A 14,059-nucleotide genomic window follows, 5' to 3' on the forward strand; every position below is an offset into this window, starting at 1 on the left:
TTTTATGGTGAAATGGATGAATACATGACAACCGATACAAAACTTAGGACACAAAAAGAGAGAAAAGAACCCAGGTAAAAGATAGAGGGAAAAAAACACAAAGAACTCAAAAAGCAAATAAATTCTTTAAAAATAAAGAGAGTTAAATTCGCATTAAGTATAACAATATACAGTCTACAAATTCTCAGAAACACAGCTAAAAAGTGCAAGTGTCAGGAACTACGGTAATTTGAAAATAACAATCTAAATTTTTATTAGACATTTGACCAAGAAGATGCTATAAGATATGAAATGTCAGGTTATGTAGAGTTTATTTACATGCGTTTTGCTATACATTTGGGCTTCTATCTAAAATTTTACAAAAGGAACACTTCATTAAAATGAATTCAAATTTTACAACTACTTGGAACAAAGAAAACTGGCCGAGGTGAACAAGTCTCTCTTCTTCAGTCGACTGGATAGCAGGCTTACTGAGTGGCAGATAGAATCTTCATTACCCCCTTGTGTCTGGTGAGGAAGCCAGCAACTGGGAGAAGGTAACCGAATTGTGAGGAGGAATGGTCTATGGGCAGGGTACTAAGATCTAAAGCCCTTCTCGCCTTGAAAGGAAATGAGGTAAATAAGTATGAAATATATGTTAAAATTAGAAGATAGTGGCTAATCAAGACAATCTTAATTATTTCAAACAACTCCTTAATTTGAATAATGTGAAGCATGTAGTTCTATACTCTTTTTTAAAGTAAAATTTCATTTATTCAAGTTCTAATAATTGTTTGATAGATCGTTTTGTGCTTTGTTAAATCCCGGCAAAAACTAAGGGCTCGTAATATATATCACTGGTGTAAATAACCCTCCACCAATCACATTCAGCCCAGGAGATTAAGGACCTAAGCGTACTCTTCGTAAACAGATGACTGTTGGTTATCCTGTATAGGCATTGTCAGAATATTCTGTGGACTTTAAAACAGTCCCACTGCCTTTCTTGTACAGTATTGCTGTAATTCACACTTCTGGCCAATTTTGGTTGGTCCTCACTCCAGTTAGGTCAAATCACTGGCATTTTTATTGACTTTTAAGGAATCATCCTACTAACAGTCTGGAAAGAATTGCTCTTCCTTCTGAACTGGTCCTTTTATTCTTACAAATTCTTTGTTTTCTTAATGCCTCACTGTAACTGGAAACTCAGGAAAGAGCTCACCACACAGCCAGCCAGGCCTATCCAAAGAGTCTTCTGCTCCAAGTGCTGGGAAGCCCCTTTAGGAAACCTCTCACCCACAGACCTGGGCACAGCAGACTTGGTGTTAACCAAGGTGGTGCTTTACCAGTGATTTTACTTAAAAAGCTTTGACCATGTAGGTGACAGTGGTTGATTTCTAGCAACTGTTTTAGATATTTCTTACTTAACTCTATTTCTTAAAGTGGTGAGAATGTAAATTCTCTAACTGGTGAGAACTGTTTCAACGGCAGCTTAAAACTAATTACTTTGAAAACTAAGTTTTTACATACCTTAGCTTAAACTGGATCCCTCTGAAGATCTATCTATCTCAAGGGCAGCATTTTCTTCCTAGGCATGAAAGGGTTTAAAATATGTAAGGTTTTAAATTCTCTTTCTAGTTAATCAGTCTCAACCAAGGATTCTCAACCTTTCTCAAGTGACGAGCCATTACATTAAAAGACCATCCAAGTGCAGGCTCTCAGTTACAGATCAATTTCTTTCTATTTTTCAATTCATCTGCATAATTATAGTCTATGCTCAGAATTCTGAGGTAGGGAAGGGTAAGGGGCACCACAACCTGGAAATTAAAAAGGCAGTCGTTCCAGACAGCCCACCCAGGCTGGTCCAGCCCCACCCCTACCCAAAACAAAAAAGGCTCCCCGGCTGTTCGGCTGTTTCTTCCCTTCTACCAAGTGTCAGCACGGTTCTAGAAGGGCAGGAGGCGAAGGAGCCTAGATGTTCAGTGTCAAGTGTTTGTCAAAGAAGTTGATTTCATTGCTCCTTCCCATTTACCTGCTTCTTCCCTCAATGTCACTCATTCGTAGAGAGCACAGTGCCCTCTGGTTCTCTTTTCCTGGTAGTTACGCTGATTTACTCAAGGGTTAACCAGGAATTCAGGGATTTTTAAGCTCTAAATAGGCTGATACCTCTAAATAGGCTGAGAATTCCTGGTACAGCCAAAATCTATATAGCTTTAAAACCTTTTAAATTTAGTATTTTAGCCAGAAGGATAAAGGATGTAATTTCATTCGAAAATATTTTCTAATGGTTAGTATTTGTAAGAAAAAAAATCCTGATTACAAGTATATTTCACTCAGAACTATAACATGCAAGTGATCCAAAGAGTCCACAATTTAAGACGAAGAATTTTAGCAAGTAAGTTTCTAAAATTATTTGGCTAGGCAATTAAAATTATTCTGATTGCTACAGAAAACTCAAATAAATAAAAATAAAAGACAAAAACAAGTTTTCCTGTTAATATTGAAAATGTTGGTTATTATGAATTTTACATTTCTCTAAATTTGACAGCTGATCCTTAAATGCTCAGCATCCTGAAAGTTATATCAGTTGAGAGAGAGCAACAGCTTGTCTTCTAGTCTCTCCTACTGAAAGGCTGTCCTCGTAGGTACCACTCCATACGTCCACGGTGAATGGATCTGGCTTACGTTATGGTACATGAACAGAACTATCGGCGGCTTAAAGTAAAGGCAAAACGGTTTATAAAACATGGCAAGACTCTGAGGCAGAAGCTAAGGGACTAGCAAATTTAGAGCACCAATTCTCTTTTCCGTCATTTGTCACCCAGCTTAAAGCAGAGTTTTGCATATGTGAGAGTTAGGCTGAGCTATGGATTATAAATAGATACATAGATACACACGCACATAGACACACAGATTCAAAGGGATGATGGTGTGACTCAATAACCCATCTGGCTTGTCAATTTCTAAAACACTATGAAAAAGCAAACTTTTCCAGAATGTTCATACAACAATTAAATTGATACCCTCCCAGGATCTGGAAAGCCTACTTCTTGTAGCTACAGAAATGCACGGTACAGAGCTGTGCCGTGGGCCCTAATGCTTCACAAAGGCACCATTCAGGCACTGAGCCACGCTGTCTCGGAAAGACTAGAGAGAGCAGCTCAGAACACTCCTGCAGCTGCACGACCGCTACATGCACCTGAACGTCTTTGATGAACTTCAGACCTCTGACAAAACAAACACACAAATTACTTTTTTATTTTTAATTGAATTGTGACTCATCGCCACTACAGTGAATAAAAATTCATGACTCAGAATAGCATGCAACTTTTTTTATTGTTTTCTAAATCTATCTGTACACTTAATACTCTGGTATTAACTTTACAAACAGAATAAAGAATACACTACAGTGATATTAAGCTGCATCTACTCACCTGAAAAGGAACAAAGTATCGCCCCTGAAATAATTACTAATTACACAGTACTGCAGACTAATAAACACCGTAAGTACTATAATGTTAACATTTCAACGTACAATGTCAACAACATCCTGCCTTCTTTTTTAATTGGTTAAAACATTTGTTAAGGTCATGCAAAATAAACACTTTATGAAAATGTTAGATTACACTCAAACATCAAGGCAATGAAACCCAAAAGAGCAACTTTTTAATGCAACGACTGGTCAAGTAGATAAACTATTCAGCATATTAAAAATCCAGTAAGTGAAAAACATCAAAAATGTAAACACTAAACTTAGGTAACTGCTCCTCTATGATCTCACCACCTACAACCTTATCTGTGACTGAAGATATGCTACCAAAATTGTTCTACATGAGTAAGCTATGTTAAAATGACCCCAAAAAATGTCAATGCATGATGCCAGGGTAAATTTCTAGTCCACACAATATTTAAATGTGATCATTCTCTTAACTCTGCTAACAGTAAACGAAAAGTCACACCCAGATTTATCTTCTTTTTACTCTTGCTTTGTTACATGTTTTTAAACTTTTGTCTACAAGTATTTCTTAGGAACCTCCCCCAGAATTAACATGCTGATTTAGGAACTGGTGAAGCAGATAAACCTTGCCCTGGTATAGAAGGCAGTGATTTCGGTTTCCCTAACTAAACATTTCCTTGTCACTTGTCAACTGTCACTGACCCTTCTGCTATAGTTATGTCCTCAGTCTCCCATTCCATGAAGATTTTTAGTGCCTACTATTATCCATGTCTCCCTGATTCTCCCAGAGAAAGAATTCATTTTATTCCTCTCATCGCTCGGCTAACTAAGGAAAGCTGAGCACACGATTTAAAGGAGCTACAGAGTAGACCAGGGCGGGTTCTCGGGCAGGTGGATGGTGCTTGAAGCCAGGTCTGGGATCTGGAGAGAAGAGCATCCAGGTCATAGGAAGGTGATCGGCCCCTCTCCGTGGGCCACTCTCCTAGCAGCTCACAATGACCCAGTTACTGGGGCTCTACTTTGGGCACTGTGGACTCACATTCTTACCAATTTTTAAAGCCCTCTTTATATTTTCTACTTAAAATTTAAAAACTCTTTGATAAGCAATTTGTCTATTATACAGAACACCGGATTGCAACTTACAGAGCATTAACCTTTAGTCTCTAGGCTATTCCATAAGCTGTAAGTTCTTATGTTTCACCCCTTAAGAGCAAAATGTGCTTCTGGTTCATTTAACATCATGTCTTCCCTCAAATATTTAATGAATGAATGTTCTACGAGAGGGGTCTCTAGCTTTGAATTTCTGTTGGCGAATTAAGCCCTTTATATTTAATAAACTATTTCTGACCTATCTTTATACTCAGATCTTGTCTTGCAGTTATATGCCAACGAAAGGTGCAATAACAATATTGGGTTTTTAAGCTGCTAAGTACAAAGACAACGGGGGCTGACAGATGGACCAGGCTATCTTATACTTCCCTCTGCTGTACAGTGTATGTCTCTTTTACCAAAGACCTTCTCATCCGTTAATTGTGAGTGAAATGTACAGGTGGTGTGCGTGGATGGATTCACCATGAAACTCAGGTCAGTCTTGTCACAGGGATTACAGTAACACTATTCTGCTTTTGCTTGTTTTTCTTAAAGTTGCTTGTTTTTCTTAAAGAATGCTTTCTCTTTCTTCTCCAAAGCCTGTACTATCAGAAGAGGCTACTGCGTGCAGCTCTGAAGAATCTTTCGAGAGCCTCATATAACTTGAACGCTGGCTTCTCTTATGCGTCATGCTTTTTAGATTTTCATTCTGAATGGCAGTTGAGTGGGAACTGGAACCAGACCTCAAGATGACTTGGGGCGTCTCCCTAAGCCCCTCCATTTCATCAGCATTCTGGTTGGCTCTATTGGCCGGAGCACTGTTGTTGTTCAGAGTCACAGTGCTGGGTGTGCGATTCAGATTGTAGGCTTTGTGGCACGCTGGCCAGTTTTCTTCAGGGCTGCTGGCTATCAAGCTGCATTCAGAAGGGCTTTTCTTGTCTTCTGAACAAATGGACATCCGAGCTACAAGTGGGTCTTGCAGGCCACTCAAGCTATGTGGTATTCCCCGTTTTCCACTGTGGCTGTCATCTTCGAGCTCTATGAGATTTGCCTTTTCGAGCTGGGAGTCATCAGCTGCTTCATTGTGAAGGGAGTGATTGGGAGAGCTCTCATTGGATCTCACTCCCGAATCAGATGAGTCCTTTTTGTCAAGGAGGGCGTCTGATAAATACTCTTTTGCCTTAATGAAGGTTCTAATAGGCTCCGCACTGTGTTCTGGAGACTTCAACACTCTCTCTACTTTCCCTTCAGCTTTTTTGTCTCTGTCGTCTTTGAGCAGTGGAGTATTGTCTGATTCTTCTGTCCCAGACTCATCTTCATCACTTGGAAGTTTCTGATAGCGCAGCCCACCTCCCTTCAGCTTCAGATCTGTCTGGAAGAGACTTGACCTTTCTGAGGACTTCTTGCTTGGGAGAAGCTTGCTGCCTGACTGATCAGATTTTTCGTCCTCTTCAGTGATAGGATCCAGGGGTGAGGCATCGTTAGTGGAAACTCCTGATGAGGAATAATCTATAACATCTCCCCTCTTCATTAAAAATGACTTCCTTCCGTCATCTGGCTTTGGTTCACTATCCCTCCCTTTCTCTGGTTCTAGATTAGAGTGAATGGAGCCCCCGGATGAACTCTGACCCATATAGTATGTGCTGTGTGGAGAAGACCTGCCACTCATTGTTGTGGAACCCGTGCCCCCTTCTAACTGCGACATCTGGGCAATATATTCTCTATAGGCATCTCTATACTCAGCCTGCACCTTATCAGTAAGCTTTGAAATCTCAATACTGGAATCCTGGGAAGTGAGACTCGATAGACTTGGGGTTCTGCGAGTTTGTGACTGTGAAGACAAAAAAATAATAATAATTTAAGAATTCAAATAAACCCAAAAAAGCCACAATAAACATCAGCTTAGGAAATTTTATATATATATATATATATAAATACATAAATATATAAATATATATATATATGGACAATAAGAATTTTTAAAGTCCTTAAAATACCAAATTCTTTTAGAAGAATTCTGCACAACACAGTTTAACAACAGCTGTGAACTTATGAATAATTTTACTGTTATTAGAAAGCTTTATACAAATTTAAAAAAAATTAGTTTATTGTTAATATTTAAAAGTATAATTTAAGGTTATATTAACAAATAACCTTAGGACTTGTTTTTATCATTTCAAACTTTTAAATTTATTTACGGCAAAAGTCACCTTCATGGATAAAATATAAAAGTTCCCCTTAGAAAAGAGAAAGAAGATGAGAGTTAAGATCTATCTCAAAAACAAAATACTCAAGTCTTTAAATGTATGTTAAACAGAACCTTTCTCAACTTGCACGACATGAAGTTTCTGTCAAATTCCAATTCAGTGAAAAAAAAATGTACTCAAATGCAAAAAAAAAGAGAAAAGAACAGATTTTAAAAGGAAAAGTATAAAGTGCAATGGAAAAGATTAGAAGATAAATACAGGATCCAAATGAACAAAAATGGAAGCCTTGAGGTCAACACTCAGGTCCAAGTAAACAGAAATAAAATATTTTTAAAAGTCTGATTTCCAATGTGAAGTTTTAGGACGAGAATTGCTTCAGACCCCAGAAAAGGTTAATAACATGAGGAATAAAAAGTAAAGATTAGGAAAAAGAGGAAGGAAATGGAAGAAAAAGAATCAAGGAAGTTTAAGAAAGGGCAAGAGCAAAGGTTGAAACGAAGCAGAAATAAGGCAGAGTCTTCCTGCCACCGGGAGAAAATGACCCAGCTCCCTGAGAAGGTTCCCTGAGACCCAGTTCGGGACAGTGCCGCCCTCACTCTCAAATGCAGTATGTGGACCCCTTCTCAGGGGATCCACGAGGTCTAAACTATTTTCTTAGGAATATGAAGATGACCTTTGCCTTTCCACTCTCATTCTCACAATAGTGTACAGTGGAGTCTCCAGAGGTTGGTTCACGTGTGACCTCCCAGGAGATTCAACGCAGAAGCAGATATAGGAAGCTAGCTGTCTTCTACAAAGGCAGGCATTAAAGAGATTTGTAACACAGTATCATTTTCAGTAAATATGTTTTGTTTTGGAAAATAGTCATTTTTCATAAAACTGTTACTTATGTTAACATATAATTGGTTTAAGTTTCTCAGTTTTTATTTCTAATATAGTAAATACTGACAGATAAAACTTCCATAAACGAAGGCTCTTTGGGGGTCTTCAATAATTTTTAAGAGTGTAAAAGGATTCTGAGATTTAAAAAAAGTTTGAGAACTGCTGCACTGATAGGAAGGCTGTGAGACTTTCCAGGTCACGGTGGTAAATACCAAGTATGGAAAAGCAGAGGATAAGGATTTCTTAAGAAATGTTAAAAGGAATTCCAGGGAAAAGAAAGGAATTACTGTTGTTGAAACAGGGAGAAAAAAGGGTCAAGTGCGGACTTATCATAAAATAAGGAAATTTTTATCTTAGTTAACACCCAATAAAATGGCTTCTCAACTTAAAGAAATAAGATTGATAGTACGTAGAAAAAGATAGTAAAAACCAAAAAATATTTTTACTACCAAATCAAACACAACACCCTTAAAAATGGTAGACCTAACAGGTACTCCTTTCTCTAAATACGGCTCCCTTTCGGTAGAGAGTTCTTGGTGGCTACTTACTACTTTTCCTCCCTTGCCTGTCTTCTCTCTGCTCTGTACCCTGCTCTAGGTCTTTTCCTAGTTTATTTTTCTTCTCGTCCAGCCCTTACTCCTTCTCACTTTCTCTCACTTTTGTTTTTATTCCTGATCCTCGCCTCTCCTCCCTCTTCTAAGAACATTCAAAGAAAGAACTCAGCCGTATCTAACACCAGATAATAAAAAGAAAACGAATATCCACGAACAGTGTGCAACATACGTACTGAAAAACCAGGTTACGGTGCTCAAAGGGATAACATGGCAGGTTATCCAATAAAGATGTGTTTTAGCCAATGATTACTGAATTTAACAAGGAAACAGCAAGTGAAAGATGAACTCAGCTAACCACCTAAGTAGGCCAGTTCCTGTTCACCCTCGATGCCATGACTCTATTTTACTATGTTCTCAATTCTTATCAATTTCTGAAATCATGTTATTTTCTTTTTGTTCTACTGACTGTCCTCTCCAGAAGAACACAGCTCCTGGAGAGCAGGGACTCCTCCCTCCATCCTCTTCAGTCAGGGACTCATTAAAGATTTTCTGAATGACTATATAAATGCACCGACATAATCTCGGAGAATTAACCACCACCCTCTTCTTCAGTAATATGAAAAATGGCATTTAATAAATACCTGCCAACTTAGGTTACTGTGACGTGGAGCCCCTTCATCCAGGCCGAGTGTGTTCAGCTCTTCAAAGCTGAAGTTCAGTGTGTAGGGAGTCTGACTGGAGAGCTCGGTGTGAGGCAACTCGTGTGACGAGCGGTGCACAGATTCACCGCGAGGAACTGAGCTGCTGTTTTCACTCAGTAAACGTGGGTCCTCAGGGACCACCTGGTTTTCTGCATTTCTCATTTCTAGTACCTTAAGAGAGAGAGAGAAAAAAAAAGTCATCAGTATCCGCACTGACACATCACATTTTAGAAGCTTTAGAAATTATCTTAAAAATTAAACATAAAGTTACTCTAATGGAAATGAGAAAGCATACTTTCTGTAAGTGAATTTCAAATACGTTTGTTCTTATCTGCTTATCTTTCTATATTAATAATACAACTGACCCTTGAACAACACAGGTTTGAACTGTGCAGGTCTGCTTACACGCAGATATTTTTCACTAGTGAAGACGGCAGTATTTTCTACATGGTCCAGGGTAGGTTGAATCCGCAGATGCGGAGGAAACTTGGATACGGAGGGCTGACTCTGTTGTCAGTGGATTAATCTCCGAGTTGTTCAAGGATCATCTGTACTAAAAGAAGTACAGTCGGCCCTCAGAATCTAGTGGTTTTGCACCTGCAGATTCAACCAATCACAGATTGAAAATACTCGGAAAACAATTCCAGAAAGTTCCAAAAATCAACACGAATTTGCCACACACTGGCAACTATTTACACAGCATTTACATTGTATGAGGCATCATAAGTAATCCAGAGGTGATTTAAAGTATACAGGAGGATGTGTGTAGTATGCAAATATTACTACGCCATTTTATATACGGGACTTAAGCAGCTGAAGATTTTGGTATCCACCGGAGTCCTGGAGCCACCCACCCACAGATACTGACGGATAACTGTAATGACAACAACCATCACATATATACTATACTCTAATCTGACCACTGTGTTACTACTTTAATTTAAAATTTAACTTAAGAACAAAACAAAATGCAACTGGAGTGTGTCAAAGAGAACCACAGCTGGACAGCAGCTAAAGCAGTAAAAACAGATTTTAACCAGGAACTATCGCAATGGGGAAAAACGGACCTCAGGATAGAACTGGGCTCGATTCCAAAAGCAGCGCGGACACGTGGGCATTTACAGCCCAGGAACGAGGCGGGGGTGAGTGGATGGAAAGCTGCTAAGAGGAAGCATCAGGGGTAAGGGGGGGTGGGATTCTGGTTGAACTGACCTGACAGGATACCTTCTGGAAGCAGGCCTGGGGTCTAGGACCTCACGGGGAGCAGAGGAGGGGTGCGGGATGAGGAATGTAATCGGATAGCGATAGCGAGGGTGATCAGACACCGAGGCTGAGGTTCTTTCTCAACTGACTTAACAGGATGCTTCCTACAACGGGGCAATGCAGGCGCAACGAGGACAGACACCAAGGTCGAGGCCTAGAGGCTTCGGGAAGCCTGACTGAGTGAGGTCAAGGAGAGTGTCCTGGTCAATGAAAGCACGGAGAATTGGCAGGTGGCCTCTCTCCCAGATTTCCAAGTGAAATGCCCAAAAGGCAAATGTTGCTAAGTGCTGCTGTGTATATTCTACATAACAGGATATACAAGAGTTGTACACATAAGTGTAAAATGTAATTTTTACATTTTTTTAAAAAATATAGGAAAATATCAGTTTACTGGCACTTGTTTTATAAAATGTTGTAAATAATTCTACAAATATTAAAAATATCTTACTGTGCTCCTAAAAAGATGCCAGTCTCCAAAATTCATATTCATTTCCTTCTTCAGTTCATCAATGTTACACTGAGCTAACACACGGCCATTTATGTTTGCCTGAATAAAAACAAATACAAAGATAAACAAAATGTGAGAGACTCTGAACTTCTAGTGATTAAAAAGTACATGTATATTAGAGACTAGAAAATACTGACCTAAAGAAGGTTATCACCCCATGTAATAATAAACAAGTAGAATCTGAATAACATAAGCCACTCCATACTCTTCCAAGTGTCTTAGGCGCTCAAGTAAAATAAATCATTCTTCAGGGACCAACCCAAGAGCTCACCCTCCAACTATATATTTCCAAAACTACCTATTCTGCCATAAGCAATAACAAAACTGTTAGCTTTTTCCCTCTAATCATAGAACATGAACACGAAGGCAAGCTGCTGGGAGGGGACAAAGACATCTGTCAGCATGTTGGTCACTGATGAACTTCTAAATGAAGTGAAGCGCTGACAAACTTGTTTATCAACTTTACGAGATAACTTCAGCCACCAAGAATGTCCACCAACAAATTTCCCAGTCTATATTAAATTCACAGAAAATGATCTTGTCACTATTGGGTCTCTGTAATTCTAGTCCCTTCCAAGTAAGAAATGATAGAATTTTCTTTATTAATAACAGGCAGCTTACTTATTTTACAAAATACAAAACCTGACTTTATTAACTGTGGTAAAATTACGGAATACCTGGGTTTAAAACCAAAAGAATGCTCAGTTTCCAAGTTAATTCTGAAGAAAAGAATGTACAGAGCAAGCCTACGGCAGAGATCCTGCTATAGAAATGCAAGGAGCTTAGCAGCACTTAAGAAACCAGTTGCTACCATGGGCTTCAAACAGCCAAGGCCTGAGAGTAAAGAGCTGAGTGGGCAGAGAACTGCTGTCCTGAGGGAAACAAAATCCCCACAAAGGGCTCACGTGGAGACCTCCCTCTCCCCTGACGCTCACCAAGCTGCCGTGAGGAGAGTCAGGTTTGTACCTTGGAAAGGCAGTGCTTGACACTTTCGCAAATGGGGATGAACACTAAATAGATCTATGAGAAAACTAACGTTATCTGAACCTTTGTGACCAAACATAGTTTAAGATTAGTGAAATGGTATATGCGCTCATAATTCTTTTAAAACCTTTTTAGATGCCAGTCTTTAAAGTATGTAAATATTACAGGCTTGTTGTTCATGTTCTCCTTCACTGTATCTCTGATAGAAAAAGTATAACTTAGTGGAAGTATCTATTAAAACGGGGACTGGGTTATTAGCCTTGTAGATTGGAAGCCTCCACAAAATCCCAGGCTCGTGGTAGTTACCGGAATTGCAAGAAAAGATCTCGGAAGAAATAAACTTCCTCAAATGCATTAGCCTTGCAAACCCAAACCTCTGAGGTATTTTCAAACGGGACATGATCAGAAGTCCTCTAAGACATGAAAGTGAGAATCTGAGGAAAATGAAGTAAGTATGGTTTACTTGGATAATTATTAAGCCACAAATAAATATTATAATTAAAGAAAATGTAACATAAAAGAAAAGGCCTTCAAATGTTCTATGTTGCATATTGGAAATATAAGTTATTGTTAATCTTAATGTGAAATCCTTTAGAACTTTGTACTTCTCATCAAAGCATTTTTGACTTATACTAGATTTTTTTTTTTTTGGCCATACCGCGTGGCTTGTGGGACATTAGTTCCCTGACCAGGGATGGAACCCAGGCAGTGAAAGCACCACGGCCTAACCACTGGACCGCCAGGGAACTCCCCCTTATATTAGATCATTTTACAGGAATGTTGTAATACAACACTTTATTTTCTTTTATCCATTTCTAAACTAAGGGATAAAGAGGCAATTTTAGGGTACAAATAGTAAGAAACCTGTTTCCACCTAGAGCTTTCCCATTTCAACAGAGAACTCGTCTTTGAGAAGCTAAATACAAAGTGCTCGCCATGCACAGAGCCCGCCACTGGCACCCTCAGCCCTGTCTCGAGTCAGCGGGGAAACATGCTGGTCACCTTCTTGATGGTCGCACAATACTGAGGCAGCATGCTCTGGTCCAGCCCTTCTATTTGTTTCAGTTTCTCACAAACCGCATCCACATTCATTGAATTCAGTGATATTGTTCCTGAGGCTGGGCCTGATCCCTAGATAAGTCGTGGAAAAATACATGTATGAATAGCATTTAATGTCAGATATACGCAGTCATGTGACAGAGAAACTTGTGAAGTTACACTGTGAGTACTCTGATTAACATACATTTTCAAACCAAAGTAAAGACAGTGAAAGTGTGCAGTATGGGGAAATGCCATTAGGGAACAGATTTAGCTACTGTTATACCTTAAGAAGTATCTTTTATTATAGCAGATACAGCCTGATCAAAACCACTCTTCTAAGAAGACAGAACATTCCACGAGCCAAGCCGAGGCCAACTGCAAGAGAGCCTAACTTCAAACCTCAAGAGAGAAGGGTGTAGCCCTTAATAACAGAAGGACAGGGGGTTAAAAAAAGAAAAGGAATGGGGGGAATTACTGATGCCTATATTACAAAATACAAAAAGTAAATCTATGAAATAATTTTAAAAGTGCCTATATTTTTTGAATGTCTTTACAGACTACCTTAACAGTCTACGACTATTAACTATCTGAAGTTTTCAGATCGTGACCATATTTTATACCCAAGGGATCTAAAACTTCCCCTTAAGAATCTATACAATAATCATGTAAATATGAAACAACAGTATTACTTCTTAACACATGTGGAAGTAAATATGATCCATTAAAATTTGGTCTCATTTAAAAGAAAAGTCAAAATAATAAATCTAGTATTTACTTAGAAGAAAAACATTTTCTGAATATGGTGACATACTAAAGAAGTATTTGCCTGTGGCCAACTGTATATGAAGCTCCTCAATTACAGATGTGGACACTGGCTTACAGAGAGGTAAGTTCTGGCTTCAAAGTCACAGAATAAATAGCTAGTTAGTGGTAGATTTGGATGGGAACCCTAACTTATCAGGTCTTGTAACTTCCTATTTTCTTTGTTGCAACTGTCTATTTTTAAAGAGTTTACAGAAACTATAACCAAAATAAAGAGAAGACAAACCAACTAGTATAGAGGAAAACGCTCCAAATGACCAGTCTTGTTTACCAGTCAATCTAGTCTTAAAGTAAATACAATTTATCCTATCCTCAAGTATGTGGAAATTTATATTTTCTACTGCCTCTTTTATCATTACCAAGGTAGACTATGACAGCCCAAACTGCCTGTTAGCTACTTGTTAAACATGATTTGTAACATGAAAGCGTAACATAATACTCTATTATGAACTGATAAATAAATATACACACAGTATATAAACAAAATATGCCTATATTACATATAAATACAGCTAGAAGATGAGACCATGTTGGACAGTGAGGCAGTAATTTTATGAGAGGGAGTTTTAGCAAGT

At 38.7% G+C, this 14,059-nt stretch overlaps 1 protein-coding gene across 15 annotated transcripts in view; it reads right to left on the bottom strand.

The window, feature by feature from the left end:
• Positions 1-231: 231 nt before the first annotated feature.
• KIDINS220 (kinase D interacting substrate 220) overlaps positions 232-14,059 on the bottom strand; it is a 99,410-nt gene continuing 85,582 nt past the window's right edge. For 7 of the 15 annotated variants that reach the window (XM_032653739.1, XM_032653737.1, XM_032653738.1 and 4 more), the window contains 4 exons: positions 12,624-12,752; positions 10,578-10,676; positions 8,807-9,037; positions 3,294-6,353 (listed from right to left, as the gene is read on the bottom strand). In XM_032653739.1, coding sequence (XP_032509630.1) covers positions 5,091-6,353; positions 8,807-9,037; positions 10,578-10,676; positions 12,624-12,752 — 1,722 coding nt within the window. In that variant the 3' untranslated portion in view covers positions 3,294-5,090. Of the gene's footprint in view, positions 600-1,506; positions 1,565-3,293; positions 6,354-8,806; positions 9,038-10,577; positions 10,677-12,623; positions 12,753-14,059 lie in introns of those variants that run through there. The other 8 variants (XM_032653733.1, XM_032653735.1, XM_032653734.1 and 5 more) reach the window with 4 other exon arrangements.

This window comes from Phocoena sinus, chromosome 13 (genome assembly GCF_008692025.1).
Source record: "Phocoena sinus isolate mPhoSin1 chromosome 13, mPhoSin1.pri, whole genome shotgun sequence".
In the NCBI taxonomy this organism is placed as follows: domain Eukaryota; kingdom Metazoa; phylum Chordata; class Mammalia; order Artiodactyla; family Phocoenidae; genus Phocoena; species Phocoena sinus.